The 17,220-nt window shown below is 44.5% G+C and overlaps 1 protein-coding gene across 1 annotated transcript in view; it reads left to right on the top strand.

The window, feature by feature from the left end:
- The first annotated feature begins 122 nt into the window (after positions 1-122).
- Positions 123-17,220, top strand: part of LOC146007258 (tricarboxylate transport protein, mitochondrial-like) — a 20,112-nt gene continuing 3,014 nt past the window's right edge. The window contains exons 1-4 of the mRNA XM_083145612.1: positions 123-447; positions 14,865-14,972; positions 15,085-15,184; positions 16,449-16,641. Of these exons, the coding sequence (XP_083001738.1) occupies positions 309-447; positions 14,865-14,972; positions 15,085-15,184; positions 16,449-16,641 (540 nt within the window). The 5' untranslated portion in view covers positions 123-308. The remainder of the gene's footprint in view (positions 448-14,864; positions 14,973-15,084; positions 15,185-16,448; positions 16,642-17,220) is intronic.

Genomic DNA, 17,220 nt, shown 5'->3' with positions numbered 1-17,220 from the left:
ATTGTACAATTCTACCCTAGCCAGAGTACTGAGCTGTAACAGGAAAGCTCCTGCACACCACTGTTACAACACGCCACACACACGGTGACTGTCCCTGTCCCTCCCCTCGGGTGGGTGCTGGCTGTTGTGCTACACTGCTACGCAAGACGGGGCGCGGCCCCGGGCAGGAGGCAGAGCCGGCGGCGCCTCCCCTTCGCCGGATCCCGGACACGGTGGCAGCAGGAACCAGAGGCAGAACACCGTGCTGCACCAAACCCCGGAGCCGCGACCATCACCGACCTCTCTTGGTACACCCTGTCACATCAGCCATGTCCGGCTCTCGTGTGTCACCCTTCTCTGCCCTGCCGTGTGCCCCGCTCTTCGTCCCGAGCGGGCTGAGGACCCTGGCAGCCGCTGCACCCGCCGGAGGTGGCAAGCTGACACACCCGGGCAAAGCTATCCTTGCAGGTAGGTAGCACGGTGTATGCTGGGTGTGTCATGATGCGTGTCCTGTGCGAATGGGATGGGAATGACACGCGTGTCCTTGTGGGTGATGTTGCTGGTATGTATGTATGTATGTATGTATGTATGTATGTATGTATGTATGTATGTATGTATGTATGTATATGTGTGTGTTTGCCAACTTTCTTCTCAGATCAGCGCAGCAAGTGGCCTTAGCACCCCATGGCTGCAGTGTCAGTGACCTGAGCACTATGGGATGTGACCGGTTCGCCTGGACGGTGGGCAAGTCAGACCGGGTGCGGGCACTGTAGGTGTGTGATGAGTACATGTGTACACATGTGTGAGTGCAACTGCGGGGTGTATTGCGACTGGGAGGAATGAATGAATGAGAGGGAAGAGTCTGCTCTGTGTTCTGCTTACCAGGCTGAGTGCTGTCATTGTGTAAGTCTGAATGGCCATACATGTAATTGTATAGGCCGGGGGCTCCCCTCTGGAAATATATACAATTAGCAATGTGGTTCAAGTTTTAGCCAGACCGTATTTTATCCCTCGCAATGATAGGAGCCTGCAAAATCCACGATGAAACTTTCACTTGACATTTGTAGAGTAAATATTGAGAAGTCACTACATCTTTTGGGATTTTTTCCCCCTACATTTATCATCACAAAGGAATAAATGTATTCTTTCCTTCTTACAGTAACATAAATCATGTTTTAGCTTCTTACATTGTCATAAAAAAATATATTTTCAGACATTCTTGTCACTGGTTAATAAACTTGGAGAGGGAGAAAGTACCATCCAGTTGGCTCCTAAATGTCTTCTGAAACATAGAAGTAGCATGATGGTTAGGTGCTGATTGGTAGTTTAAACTCTCTCCACTTGATCACTGTCATCCTGCCCTAGCTGTGTCACCATGTGCCATTTGGGGTCTTTTCATTTGATTCGGAGGCATCAGGCCGAGGAATTGGATGAAAAGGGCCCAAATCGCATGTGTTTTAACCTCAGATTCTGATCCAATGCGTGTTCTCATGTGCATCGGATCGGAGCTGGAGATTGTCAGTGCTGTAACAAGGAGCTATTGGATGCTGCAGAGGGGAATGGGATCGCATGCAGTTCAAGAGGGGGATTGGCTGTGACAGTGACCTGAGAATTTGCAGTAGTTAATGTTGACCTAATGATTGCATCCCATGTCTTGAATCATAACCAAAAAGGAAGCTTACAGCTCAGCGTTTGAGTGTCCCGGGGCCGGGCAGTGCCGCTGAGCACTATATCAGCTGCTGCGTGGCCCTGCTCTTGGCAACCTGGCTGTGCGCAGGGTGATAGAGTTGCCGGGGGAGGAGGTGGGGCCAGGCAGTCGTAGATGGGCAGCGGCAATCCCTAGGATTTTGCTGGGTTTGCTAGTCGGCACTGGAGCATAGTCTGGAAAATTCTCGGGAGTGCCAGGGAAGCTGTTAATGAATCAAGATGACTGCTGATGGGTTGAGATCATTGGGTCTACAACAACTAGGTCGACACCACTAGGTCGACATGGATCAATGTCGACATGGGTCTAGGTCGACGTGACATTAGGTCGACATGGGCTAGGTCGGCAGTCAAACTGTTGACATGGGGTTTTTCCCTGTTTTTTTTACCCGAATGTCGACATGGACACAGTTTGAAGTCCGCCGCATCCCCTCGCTTCGCTTGCTATGCTTCAAGTAGGGGGCCTCGCTACGCTTGGCACACTATTTTATTCTCCCACCACGCCCTAGTCACTAGTGGATGGTTTGGCATGAAATACCGCCTGTCGGTACATGTCGGCTCAAAAAAACAGTGAAAAAGCCCATGTCGACATTTTGACTGCCGACCTAGCCCATGTCGACCTAATGCTTGTGTCAACCTAATGTCATGTCGACCTTGCTGCATGTCGACCTAGTGGTGTCGACCCAATGCTTGTCAACCTAGTTGTTGTAGACCTAATGACCGTATCCCCTGCTGATTGTGTGTACAAAATGTTGCTTCTAATTTAAAGTCTTTCTTGGTAAATGTCCAGAGAGCACAGCATTGTCTCATACTGCACCTAAATACTGCATAACTTGTTGCCTAGATATTGTAATGAATGGGGAGAGAGAGGGAGAAAGCTACAGGGTGCTCTGTGTTTGCATATACTTCTGAGCACCATATGAGGTAGATGTGATTAGAGGACACCATTAGCGTGCATATTGCAGCAGGCACATTTTTCCGGAAACAACATTTTTATACTGTATGTGTGCAGAAAAACCAATAACATATGCACTTGTCCTCATATCCATTTATTTCTAGGTTTTTCTAAAGTGTAATTATCATCCCTCTTCTCAACAAACAGAATTGTGGGCATCACATGTCCAACATCGCTGCTGTTTGGGTGAACTCCAGCACTTTGCTTACTTGGGGAAATAGAATTCCAAACAGTTCTGTCTTTAGTTTTAGTTAGTCTAAAATAAATCCATAAGGCTTGTATAAGATGTATTTTAGAATTCAAATTTCTAAGTTAAATGTCTACATAGTTACAGTAGTTAAGGCCGAATAAAGACGTGCGTCCATCGAGTTCAACCTTGGTTAGTGTGTTTGATGTATTTGCTACATCCCTTCTGATTTATTTGATGACAGGTTATGATTGTTGTTTGTTGTAGTGATTGTCATCAACTTTCCATTACTTTACTGGTGTGATTTCTCATCAGACTACAGGGGAGATTCTCTAAACGAAAAATGCCGTAAAAACCCCGTTATCAGCGTTTTAGGGTTTCTACTGCATTTTGGGATGCTCTAAGCATCCCCCGCCGGATTACCGCGACGGGGGGGGGAGGGGAAACGCCAGAAAAATCTGGCGATGCCCCATAGAAGCCTATGGGCTTCTACTGTGACCTACTGCCGCCCCGCACAACACCCGCCGCCCCGCACGACCCCCCCCCCCCCTTCCCCTCACCTGTGTCCGAGCAGCACAGAGCTGCGCTGCCCGGACCCTGTGACCTCTTCCTCCCTGCACTATGATCCTCTTCTGGGTGCAGCGAGGAGGAGATCCCGGCGCAACAGCAGGAGCGCCGGGTAAGAGAGGGAGGGGGGAGCCACCAGGACCCGATAGGACCAGCTGACTCTCACCGCAAGAGCTGTCCTTTGCCATAATTATCGCATATGTTAGAGCTTGTGTGATAATTTTGTATGCGAAGGGGGGCGGAGCTGGGCTGTGGATGTAAGAACTTCCCGGCCTACCTTCCTAGACATAAGGTACATAGTGTACACACTAGACCAGCGGTTCTCAAACTGTGGGTCCTGAACCCGAAGTGGGTCCCAACCTTCTCAGCATGGGGTCGCGACTCCATGTTGCTGACCATCAGGCTGATGACTTTTCTAATCTCAGTCAGTGAATGAAGGAGTCTAAAACTGTGTTGAATTTTTGGTATTTTAGACTCCTCCATAATTTTCTGCCTCCACAATGCTGCCATGCACGTGCTGACTACACATGTCATGTGATGACCTTGTGCCATTACTTGCTGGGGTCCTGTAATTATTTTTATTATTCAATGGGGTCTCAGAGCAAAATAGTTTGAGGACCCCTGCTCTAGACAATAAAAGTTAACAATTTGCTCAATAATTATATAGAAAACTATCTTATCTTATAGTGCAGTCTATTCATGTGTTTTCCAGTGTCTGGAAGCAAATTGTTGATTGTCATTTGCTCCCATACATTATTAGATCTTTGTTCTCAACAGATTGTACAGATAAATGTTAAGGTGTGTTACCAAATTGAAGGCCCATACACACTGGGCAACTTTGAGCTGAAAGCAGCTCAGTTTACTCGTTTGAGCTGCTTTCAGCTCAAAAGTCACCCAGTGTGTACGGGGTATTGCCAGCAGATGAGCGACGGGTATGGAAAGTCATCCACTCCTGGGAAAATTGCTAAAATGGGCGGTGTATGCTTTTTTTTTTTAAGAATGTCATTCTAACTCCTGCTTTCTCTATTTAATGTCTATTTAATGTCCATTGTACTTACATATACATTTTATACTTAGAGGATATACAAAAATATATCTCCAGCAGTTTGTTTCATTTACAAAATGGACCATGTTTGCGGGAAAAGTGCTGTTGGAGAAAGTGCGCTATATAAATAAAACTTACTATATATACTCCTTATTGTACAGATGCTTCACAGTGTTTTAGATGACTGCATTGATCTTGTTGTGTACAATTATATTGGATAGTAAATGGCTTGCTTATCACTGTATAAACATATATGTATGTCTTGAATTGTGTAAAGGCCTAATGTTCCTTTTAACACATTTCACAACTCGTTGCTCTCTTGTACTGCTAATGTGCTGATTAGTTGCTGCCAGTCTATTGGATGTCATCAGTTGTACTTTCACCTTTGTACTCCAGCCCGGAAAAGGCAGCAAAACAAGATCATCTTGTATGACAGCAGGGCACAGTGTAATTTAGAGCAAAAAGAACATGATTGATCATTTGTGTGGGACAAGTCAACAACTAAAAGGGCTATGTAGATAAATCGTTTTGTAACTTTATGTAGGGCACATGCCACACTGCACTATATCTCTATAAGTATAATTGAACAATGTGTGTGTGTGTGTGTGTGTGTGTGTGTGTGTGTATGTGTGTGTATGTATGGATGTTCCACAATAACTCTCGAACGCTTTAACTTAATAGTCTTCAAACTTTGCACACTAAGTTATCATTAAGGGATGATAAGTTTGAAGATGGGTTTAATCGGACGAGCCCAGGGTGCTATCATAAGGGTCCATGCTATTTCGGTTGTTTTCATGCATTGTGATACTGTATGCCTTTGGAAAGCTAATGACTGAATACAACACATTAAATAGACTCCCTTAAGTGGACCCTTAAAGGCCTATATGGGTCCATTAAATAAAAAATATTGGTACTCTTTACCTAGAAGGGCGCCCACGATTTTCATCATAGGCATCGCAGGTAAAAAATCGCGTCGGTCGCATCGCATGCGACCAAAAAATCACATGCGATGCGACCGACGCGATTACCGCGATTTTACATAGGGAACAATGTTAAATGGGTCAATTGACCCGATTTAACATAGAGAACAATGTTAAATGACCCACAGACCCCAAATAGCCACCCTGGGCCCCCCCAATTGTTAACGCCACCCCACGATCAACGTGAACCCGAAGCGTGGCGAGCACAGCTGTACACGTCATCCGACCTTTTCATACCCCCACTATCCACGTCGGCGTGGAGTTGAGAATAGAAAGTGTGGTGAGCGCAGCGAGCCACCGAGCCCGAAGCGTGGCGAGCGGACGCGGATACCTGTGAAGCCCGCGAGGGGACGCGGATACCTGTGAAGGTATCTGCGTCCCCTCGCGGGGCTCGCTGCGCTCGCCACGCTTCGGGCTCGGTGGCTGGCTGCGCTCGCCACACTTTCTATTCTCAACTCCACACCGACGTGGATAGTGGGGGTATGAAAAGGTCGGAGGACGCATACCGCCGCCGCTCGCCACGCTTCGGGTTCACGTTGATCGTGGGGTGGCGTTAACAATTGGGGGGGCCCAGGGTGGCTATTTGGGGTCTGTGGGCCATTTAACATTGTTCCCTATGTTAAATCGGGTCAATTGACCCATTTAACATTGTTCCCTATGTAAAATCGCGTCGGTCGCATCGCATGCAATTTTTGGTCGCATGCGATGCGACCGACGCGATTTACATTTTTAAACGCATTTCTATGTAAAATCGCGGGCATCGCATCGGTCGCATCTCATGCCATTATAATGGCATGCGATGTCCATGCGATGCCCGCCCCTCTAGGTAAAGAGTACCAAAATATTTTCACTTTACAAAACTATTGACAAACTGAAATTAATAAGCAAGTCATGGGCAGAGTAGTCTGTGAATTGAACACTGTATATATCGTTGTGAAATCCATGTGAGATCTATCCCCAGTCAGTTATTTTTTCTCTTCATTCTTTGCTTATTCAGGGTTTTCTGGATCTTCTTACCTGCTGCAGCAGCAGCTCCTGCCCTGCTGTGGTTGGCAAGGGTAGGTGGATAGTTGGAGACTTGCTGTGCCTGCTGCAGCAGCTCCTGCCCTGCTGTGGTTGGGAAGGGAAGGTGGATAGTTGGAGACTTGCTGTGCCTGGGTATGGCCAATAGGATGAACAATGTAAGGACACAATACTTGCCCGTACACACTGAACAATGTAGCACGTAATCGTTCACGAGACGTAATCAGCTGCTTAGTGTTGGCAATGTCATCCTGCATGCCAGGTCCCTATTGGCAATACGATTGCAACATTTTGCAATTGCATCGCACAGATGTGAGCACTTCGATGTACACCCAAGCAGTTGCATCTGATTGGCAGACCCCTGCATGCGCACCTGAGCTATGAAGGCAGACGCCAGGTCACATCAGCTGCAGTTGTAGGGGCTTATCTAATTAGCGTGGACTACTGAATTAGGCCCATTCTCCAGTTTGTTCAGCTTACTTAGTAGCTATGACCCTGGTTGTTTCTGTTTCTGTGGTTAGAATCCTCTGAAGAGAGTATGCTTGGTTATTTGACTTTGTCTTATGATCCTTTTTGTATTATCATTCCCCTATGTGTTAAAGTTGGGTTATTCAATTGGACCTGTTTGCCGATTTTAGCCATGTGGCTCCGACTCTATGGAACTCACTCACCCACCCCAATCGAAAAGCCCCCACAGTAGACTCCTTGAAAATTAGACTCCAGACTTTCCTGTTTTTCATAATTCCCTTAAGTACCTCCATGCTCTCTATGTTAAGTTTTTCTGTACTTTATTGTTCCTGTACTGTATTACATTCATTTTATCTGTTCAGCACCTTGAGTACTGTTGGAGAATATTCAATTGTGGGCATTTTGCATCTGGTTTTTAGTTATTTTTCACCCATGCCTTTTCTTCCACTTTTTGAGGCAAAAAAAGGCATGGGCGCAAAGAATGACTAATAAAAATCTGTCAAACTCCCGCAATTTTTTTTTCGAAAATACATTGTTTCTTCATTCTACATGTTTTTTTTTTGCCCATGACGATTTTTTGGAGGCACTCTGTAAACTGCAAGGATTACTCGGTAAGCTGCGATCCTCACAAGTTACCGAGTCAAACAGAATCCGCCCATTGTACAGAATTTCTGTCACATAGAAGCAAGCAAGACCTTAACCAAGGTGTGAAATACATGGCTTCACTATACCCTTCTCATCCTCTATTAAGACAGCCAAGGCATTGAGCTGTGACATTGGCCTAAAGCTTGAGAACATTGAGGATTACGCTTGCATACAATATATCTCTGCTGCACCCACCTATTGCCTTACAGAAAGGATGTTTAATAGTCTCTCTATTCTGAATAGATGTTTTATGTAAGGTAATTGCTACATTATGCTTCTTGGTACTATAGTGTACAATACTCCTATGCTGTGGGAATCTCTGTGTGTAGCCAGCTTTAAATTGATTATACCCCTTATATACCTCCGCAAAAACCCGAGTCAGCGGCGGTGTAAATGGGTCAAGCCGTGTCCCTTTACACGGGACTTCTACCCAGGTCCTGACCTGGGTTTAACATGGGTAGGACATGGGTAGATGTAAATGGGTACGCCGGGTCATCTGACCCAGCTTGGCTCCCGTTTACATCAATGGGGGGGATCCTAAATCCCCACCTGCGGTCCGCAGGTTGGATGGGGGGGGGGGGCGCCCACACACACACAGCCTCCACTGCTGTCTGCTGTACTCAGGGGGAGGTGAATGAATGAGGGCTGGGGGGAAGGGTGGGGGTTTGGATTGCAGCCCAGCAGCTTACCTTGGTGCTGGACTTGCCCCCAGCGCGACGATCCAGGGCCCGGCACAGCGTTTGTCGGACCTGATGCTTGGAGATGATGCCTGCCGTGGGAACCGCTTCTGCTGGGGGGGGGGGGTGCGTGCAGGAGGGGCAAAAAGTGACCAAACGGCAGGTGGCACCCGGAAGCTGGGTCCAAAAACCCGAGTGCGACCCGCGTTTTGGTGTAGAAGGCTGAATTAGTTGACTCATTTATACTCTGTTTAAAAAAATGGTACTTGTTTCCTAGCAGGGCGCCCAGATTTCCTACATACGCTCAGTAGTTAATTTATTCACTGCACCCTGAGTGAAATCGCATCGCATGGCCCTTCTTTGTGGCGTGAGATGAGATCTCAGTAGTTCATATGGTAAAACACCTAAAACAGCACTACTCTCCACGTCACCCCGAAGCATGGCGAGCCCCGCGAGGGGCAGCGGAACGCATCCTCCGACCTTTTCATACCCCCACTATCCACGTCGCTTGGGAGTCGATTTTATATAGTGTGGCGAGCGCAGCGAGCCACCGATCCAGAAGCATGGCGAGAGCAGCCGGAATACATGTAAAGTAATCAGCGTACGCTCATCACACTGTATAAAATCAACTCCACGCTGACGTGGATAGTGGGGGTATGAAAAGGTCGGAGGATGCGTTCCGCTGCGCTCGCCACGCTTCGGGGTGCCGTGGAGAGTGGTGCTGTTTTAGGTGTTTTACCAAATGAACTACTGAGATCTCATCTCATCTGCGATGCGATTTCTCTCAGGGTGCAGGGAATAAATTAACTACTGAGATCGCATCGCACACATCGCAAGGCACAAAAAGCCATGCCATGTGCGATGTGATTTCACTACGCAGAATAGCCCACTAAGCAAATAGCTTAGTGGGCGCCCTGCTATGAAACAAGTACCAACAATTTTGTTTTACAAAACTAAACACTGCAGGTTCCAAAGAAAGAGAAATGCAGTAGGTTTCATTGACCTTTACTTGTTTATTAAGACTGGGCTTTTCTGTTGGAAAATATGTGCTGACTGAGCCAGATGTTTTACCCTTGTGCAGTGATGTCAATCACCGTGTTTAGCTAGTAGTGGGTGACTGGGAAGTGGCCTGTTAATGTTACAGGACTGGTTACTGCTCTCATGCTGGGCACATTCTTTCTTTCATCACAGAGGTTCCAAGATAAAATTAGCCTGTAGCATTGGTTTGGGACTGACTAATACAATGTGGTTTTGTTTCACTGAATGACTGACTGAATACAATGCATAGCAGGGAGTCCCCCATAACCAGCCACATGGCTGCTTCTCCATAACTATTTAGCAGGCAGTTCTGCTCGACTTTATTAACACTCAGAGCTATTATTTTGTAGTACTACAGTAGTAGTTTCATTACCATATTGTAGTGTTTCTCGGCCTTCGCAGTTCTTGTACGGCATCATTTTTAAAGTCATACACTTATGCTCCCGCAAGGGAAGATTTTTAATTTGCAATGGACAGTTCATATTGAAATCTAAGAGCTACAGTAACCATATGGAGCACACGTGTGTTTATACACTGGGAAGTTATCCTGTGAGGAGAGAGATTGTGAAAGTCCTACCAGTGGACAAAAGGAGTAGGAAAGATTAATAAAAAAAAAAGACAATTGTGTAGGTGCCTCTCTTACAGACATATCATAGACACGTTTCACCATCTCAGTGGCTTTATCAAAGGTGTTCAAGCCGCTGAGACGGTGAAACGCGTCAGCTTTCTACCCACTTTGCACCTTATGGACTGATCCGGACCAGCCTCAGACTCCACTTGGACCTTTTACAATTTACATCTAAGGACTTCCGAACCACTCTGTCTGACCACAGCTGCAGTGTACTCCCTTACTTCAATGTGATTCCAGTGGCCCCTGCTGCATGTTAGAGAAATTTAGATTCAGTTTGAAAACACCCCACCTAAATCTCTCAAATGTTACATCTGCCCATCTGCAGTGCAAAAAAAGGAAAAAAAGTAGCGCTGATAACACCAATGAACATTCACAATATTTAATAACAAGAATTTGAAAACAAATAACAGTAATGATAAAACCACAGGATCCGTTCCTATAAATGCCACTGCTAATAGTGATTTGCGCCAATAATATCCAAAGGAAGATATGTAATAGGCACCAGTTAGTGGTATGCTGGTAGTGGGTGGAATTGAATAGTTACCACAGTTGCCACAGTTGGATAACCAGGAGGAATTGTTCCATTCGGAGTGCATGACAGCACTGTCTCTCCAAAGTAGGTGAAGGTGCCAGAGTCCAGTGGAAATGAAATAAATGGAGTGCGCGGTTGTGGCGCGGGTGGTGGCTGGTCCGGATCCAGTGAAATAAAAGTGCTGGGTGCAATGTCCAGGGCTCCTGACGCGTTTCCCTGCAACTAGGTGCAGCTTTGTCAAAAAGAGTGTTTTGGTGTTCCTGACCATAAACCACTGAAGGATGCAGCAGTCTCTCCTCAGTCTGACCAGAGTTGGGTATCCGGACTGATCATAGACTGGCTCATGATAGACAGTCGTATGATCAACCACTAATGGTTGACAGGGTCTAAAGGTTGACACACAATAGGTTGACAGGGTCTAAAGGTTGACACACAATAGGTTGACAGGGTCTAAAGGTTGACACACAATAGGTTGACAGGGTCTAAAGGTTGACACACAATAGGTTGACAGGGTCTAAAGGTTGACACACAATAGGTCGACATGGTCTAAACGCCGACATGGAAAATGTCGACAGTGTTTAAATGTCGACATGATCAAAAGGTTGGCATAGAAAAGCGAGCCATGCAAGGGGATGTGGTACACTTAGACAGTGTCTATGTCGACATAGACACCCTAAAAACAGTAAACTCCTGTCGACCTTTTGACCAGGTCAACCTTCAGACCCTGTCGACTATTAGTGGTCAACCATATGACTGTCTATGATGACTGTCTATAATGCATACCATAACCCCAGAGTTGACAGGAGAATTCGCTGCTGTATTGATCTGTACACACCATGTAAACCGAATGTTACATTGCCAGTCCTGCCAAGGAGTTGGAATGGTTTTGCACATTTATTTGTTAATGTTACTAGTAGCTCTTTGTTATATAAGACAACATGTATTTAAAGTTACCGTAAGTGGCTATATGTTTTGTTTTTTATTATTTTGGAGGTAGATGAATTCTAGAATTTATAAACAGGCCTCAAAGGAAATATATGGTGGTGTACAAACAGAAACTGAATTGTGTTTCTAGATAAACCGATCTCGTGAAGAGTGAGAGGGGTGTTGTGTTTATTCACCAATTAGAAAGCTGAATACTAGGGACATGCTGACTCATGCTTATTCTTTGAGAAAGGGCCAGTCCCACATGGCCCATACACACAGTGAGATATTAGCTAATGGCAAATTTTGACTAGACGCACAAAAGATTTTGACTAACCTATTTTGTCTAACGAATGCTAGTCTAGTCCAACTTTGCGTTGCTTGCCTCTATCTATGCTAGGAGATGCACACTGGGCGACTTTGAGCTGAAAGTTAAAGTGTGTACGGGGCACCGATGAGCGTTGATGTATGCTCCTGCATCATCACTGGCCCTTCCGCTCACTTGCTGGTGTTACCAGCAGATGAGTGGCGGAGTGGGATGGCTTTCCATAGCGTCTTGTGAAACCTGCTCAGTGTGAATGCGGTACTTCCTCATCTTTGCGGCCACCACTACACCAGTTATGTTAGCCGCTACTAAACTGTTAAGTAAGGATTTTCAGCATCATTGTCCCCTCGTGCTCGGTGGCCCACTCTGCTTCAATTGACACAACTTTACTAAAGGTAATAGATGGTGGCGTGGACCCAGGGTGGTGCTGCGCAAAGATTCCTGACCTGATACTGCTTTTTTTTCTTGCTGGTTTCAGCTTTTATACCTTGCTGTACAGTATGTAAGTTTCGAAGCATAAGCGGTGGCTGCAAAGAGGAGGAAGTACCGTGTATGCACTGAGCATTTTTCAGCCCCAGCGATTTTCCCCATCATCGTTATCCATACATGCTGGCCAAAAACAACCAGTGTGTATGGACCTTTAGCATCAGTATGTAAGCAGGAGAAACACTGGGAGATTTTGCCTACCCTTCTAGTAGATCTAGTCAAAATCTCCTGCCAAAATCTCACCGTGTGTACACCCCTATTCAATATATTCAACAAGGGGGTTATTTAGCAAGCATTAAAATTATATAGAAACTAATTTTTCTGCATCAAGGGAGCTAAATAAATCCCAGAGGGACATCATATGAGACAGTGGAACGGCGCTCACCCAGGATTCCAGAGAACTCCGGAGCATTTATAATCAGCTCTTTGGCATGATTCGGCTGGGTGTCCACTAGAAAATCAGGCTGGTACCCACTAAAAATAGATGTACTGTATACATATTAGTGTTCATTCTAGCACCCTGCACCTTTCAAAACACTTGTAATTCCATTGTCCTGCCTGTGGTGTAATGCTGTGTATACACAGTGCGATTCACACTAACTTTTAATTCGATCTTGACTATATAGTCCAAATCAAATTGACATTGAACAGCCCCATTTTTTCATCCCCATTCATTGCCAATTCGCTCCTGATGCATGCTCCCGTTTAGTCTATATCAGAAAGAAAAATAGACTGTGCAGACAAGACCATATATATGATCTGTGCTATATAGTCAAAATCTAATGCTTTCTGCTTGTTGTATGTACGATTCAATCCTGATCGAAATGTGCTCGAATCGCAAGGCTATCACACCGTGTGTACACCCCTTTAATCTACTTTGGTGCTTTTGAGATACAGGCCACGGCAGACAGCGACACCCCAGGCAGGGAAGCGAAACTGCACAGGGTTTGAAACCCTGTGCAGTGTGCTAAAAGGAACAGTACATAACAGTTTAAATCTAGCTGTCAGTATAAAGGTAATTCCTTGAGAATATACGCATAGGGGCAAATTTAATAGGATGAGAGATTCAGAAAGTGAGAGATTTGGTAAGAAATCGCCAGTTCTTTTAGAGCGACAATCATTTACACTGCAAAACCAGTTTAATTTTGCAGTGTAAATGATTGCCGATTTCTTACCAAATCTCTCACTTTCTGAATCTCTTTACATAATGTCACAATATCACAGTTGGTATACTAGAAAAAATATTTATTTAAATTTTGATATATTACCTTAAAATACAGTTTTATATAAAATGTTACTATGCTCATTACCATTTGGTGATTCCGCTACATATGATTCACTTAATTAAATGCTCTCATATATGATACTGCACAAGCCGTCTCATTTTATTACATACAGCTAGTGTGCAGCGCCCTTCGAAAGCTGTGTGGCCAGCAGTGCTGTTATTAGAATAATCTTGCATTTATTGTTTTATTGTACAATTGTGCAAATAAAATTTCACTTTGAGATATCAAGGTTAATTTTTTTGTGAACATCGTTTATCACTCAAGCGCCACTTATCCCACTTATTTCTTTCCAATATTCGTTAAGGAGTAGATGTTTTCTCCTTTTTGTGTGGGAAAAGGCTGCAAGGTGCGATAATCAAAGTGCGCAACACTACAAATAACCAACTCTGGTTTGTTATTACAATAAAGGAAGGACTGATAAAAATGAGAAACAAAATTAAATGCTTTCTCCAAAAAAATGCTAGCGATAACCTTCATTTACTTTACTAAATAGACCCCCCTACTATGGTCAGACAACATGTATACAGTATAATGCAAAATGTTGCACTTGGCCTGTTTTTTTTAGCAAAAATAGAAGTGCATTGTAGTGTGATATATTTGTCCAGAATGCTGAAAAAAAAATCAACTCTTTCATAATCTATGTTCTTAAACATGGTAATCTGCTGTGTTATATGTAGCACGTTTACACAAAGTCCAAGGGTTTCTGTTCATTGTACTAGAGAACATTTGTGAGCCGTTGATACTTTTTGCATGTTGACAGCCCGTAAAGTTTCCTTTAAATGACTATATGGATAGAATTGTGATATTTCCTGCTTTATTATAATCATGCTCTATTTATAAAGCTCTGATGTATTTTGTTATGTAATCCAGTAATTTCCACACCAGGTAGGTATTACTCTTGCTTATGGAAAGATTAGGTCACTGATACTATGTGCTTGCACCATGAGGTTGGGGGAGCACACAGACTCACCCTGCCTCATAGGGTCATTGCTCGGGCCAATGTCCAGATTCATATGCACCTTACATCAGGGCCAGTTAGTGTGGTCAGAAGGAGACCCCATACAGGTGATAGCCAGGTATTTTTCAATTTGATTATTAACAGAGGCCATGAATGTTGAGCTATTCAGTCATTTGCCAGTATCCCAGCATGTGTTTGGGGCATAGGGCCAGATGTACTAAGCTCGAAACGTGATAAACCACCAGCCAATCAGCTGCTAACTGCCATGTCTCAGGCTGTCTTTGAAAAATGACAGGTAAGAGCTGATAGGTTGGTGGTTTATCACTCTCCATTTTATCACTTTTCAAGGCTTAGTACATATCGCTCATAATCTTCTTAAAACTATTGTAATCTGAAAAACAGTGGTGTGTGCATCTGTAGCCTAACCTTGGTCTGTCTGGTCTTTCCTCCCCAGGTGGAATTGCTGGGGGAATAGAGATCTGCATCACATTTCCCACAGAATATGTCAAGACCCAGCTACAGCTAGATGAGAAAGCCAACCCACCAAGATACCGGGGAATATGTGAGTAACAGGGTATTGTGGGGGGAGGAACTGGGGGGGGGGGGGGGGGGGGGTTAGTAGAGTAAGGTGCAGAAGTCTCATATAACCTTTTTGCTGTTTTATTCTCCTGCAGGGGACTGTGTGAGGCAGACGGTGCAGGGTCATGGAGTGAAAGGGCTGTACCGGGGGCTTAGCTCGCTGCTGTATGGTTCCATACCAAAGGCAGCAGTCAGGTAAATGCCCTGGCCGATCGGCACAGAATTGTGTCTAAAACTGAAATTAGAGGGTAATTATAGTGTTATTTTTTCCTTTGATATTTTGCTATAGACACACTCTGAGCTTTTTAATGCCTTGTTTATATATAGCACAATATTTTATACTCACAAGAACAAATAGTATCTATGGGCAGTATTCAATATAAAATATTGCCGTGTGCAGCGAATCCTGTTTAGGATTCGCTGCACACTCGCTGTGTTCCGGAGGGCTGGCTGCCACTCGCTCTCCCTGTATTCAATGTCGGAGGGGCGAGTTGCCCCTCACGGCGAATCTTAACCCCTGCAGCGGACAAGCGTCCGCGGCAGGGAGCCGTGGGACGGTGGCAGGCAGGGAGATTGAAGTCTCCCTGCCTGCCCCAGAACTTTTGTGGAGGGGAGGAGGGCTCCCCGGGACCCAGGCAGCACAAGCTGCCCCCCCCCCCCCCCCCCCAGAGCCAGCAGGGGACCAGGTATAGTCACTGCTCCCAATCATGCATATGTAATGATCGGGTGCAGTGAATATATGGCTATCTAATGAGCAGCTCGGCTCCCGGCCCCCTGCTGGCTGCTCTGTGTAAAAAAATATATATATTTTTTTAAATTAAAATATGTATTCATGTGCTATAAAAATAGCATGCCCTTTCACAGAATAAAATTCCTGATTTTTTGACACCAAAATTAAAACAAAAAACCTTTTATTTAAAAAGTTCACATTCCACTTCTCCATGAAAAGATGGAGAATTGCTACACTGAGAGACACGGCGAAAATCACTCAGAAAGACGGCAAAAAGTGCACATTGAATAGGGTTGTTCGCTTTTGAGAGCAAAAGTCTCCGTCCAACGCGAGAAAAGCACAAACTCGCCATAAAACACGGCAAATTTTTCTCATTGAATACTGCCCTATATCTATATTGTCTTACACACATTACACATAATATAGTACCATTAATAATGGAACATATTCTGCAATATAATAAAGGTGTGTTAACATGCACAGCAGTATCGCTGGGGTGGGCACGCCTGGAGCAGTCACCTACATCAAAACTGTGACTGATTTAACCTTTTATATGTTATATGTGCTATCAGGGTCTCTGTTTTTCTGTTTCTGCCTTTTTTACTCAGATTCATTTTTTCTATACCACAATCAATGCGGTTTTCTTTTTTTTTGTCTGCAGCTTTCCTTCATAATTGCCTGATCTTTCCACACCTTCTCTGTACCTGAAATCCTTACTTCCCCTTACAGGTTTGGGATGTTTGAGTTCCTCAGTAATCAGGTGCGGGATGCAGATGGCAAACTAGACAGTAAACGCAGTTTACTCTGTGGCCTGGGTGCAGGTGTGGCAGAGGCTATTGTGGTGGTCTGTCCCATGGAGACTATTAAGGTGAGAGCCACGGACATGTTGTATCTTCTCATAGGTTTCTCTATTTCACGTAGAGCTAATAGATAAAAAACATATAAGACCAAAACCAAGAATGCTCTAAAATGAAGGCACATTTAATAATGAATGTAGTCAAACGAAACAAAATGAATACATCACTTGCTAAAATTGTATGGTCACTATTACTAGTGAAATTAGTATGATGAATTGAATATGATAAAGTCTCTCTAGCATGAGATGAAAACTGAGGAAACCTCTATGGTAATGCAAATGTTAGTGGGTTAAACATCACAATATTCCATATGAATATCCTGTTGTCAAAGCCCTCTTCTCTTCACATTTCACTCACAGCTCTCCTATACTCACACTCAGTAACCATCTTTGTCTGCATACTCCTCTCCATCATTGGCCTCAAGCCTCTTATAGTATGTTGATTGAGTCCTCACTACTTACATTTAAGCTGTAATGTGTATTGAACTGTGGTGCTCTTTATTTGTACTCTATTATTGTTATTTATTCAATGTTATGCCAAGTTTTGTCTCCCTGTACTGTTCCTTTGTATGACACTGCACTTGTGGCGCCTTATAAATAAAATTAGAATAATCATAATGATTAAAAAGTTTCCTCTTGTTTAGA

Source organism: Crinia signifera, chromosome 1 (assembly GCF_055691185.1).
Source record: "Crinia signifera chromosome 1, ASM5569118v1, whole genome shotgun sequence".
Classification (NCBI taxonomy): Eukaryota; Metazoa; Chordata; class Amphibia; order Anura; family Myobatrachidae; genus Crinia; species Crinia signifera.
The sequence above is the reverse complement of the archived record's forward strand: the minus strand, read 5'-3'. Positions and strand labels throughout refer to the sequence as shown.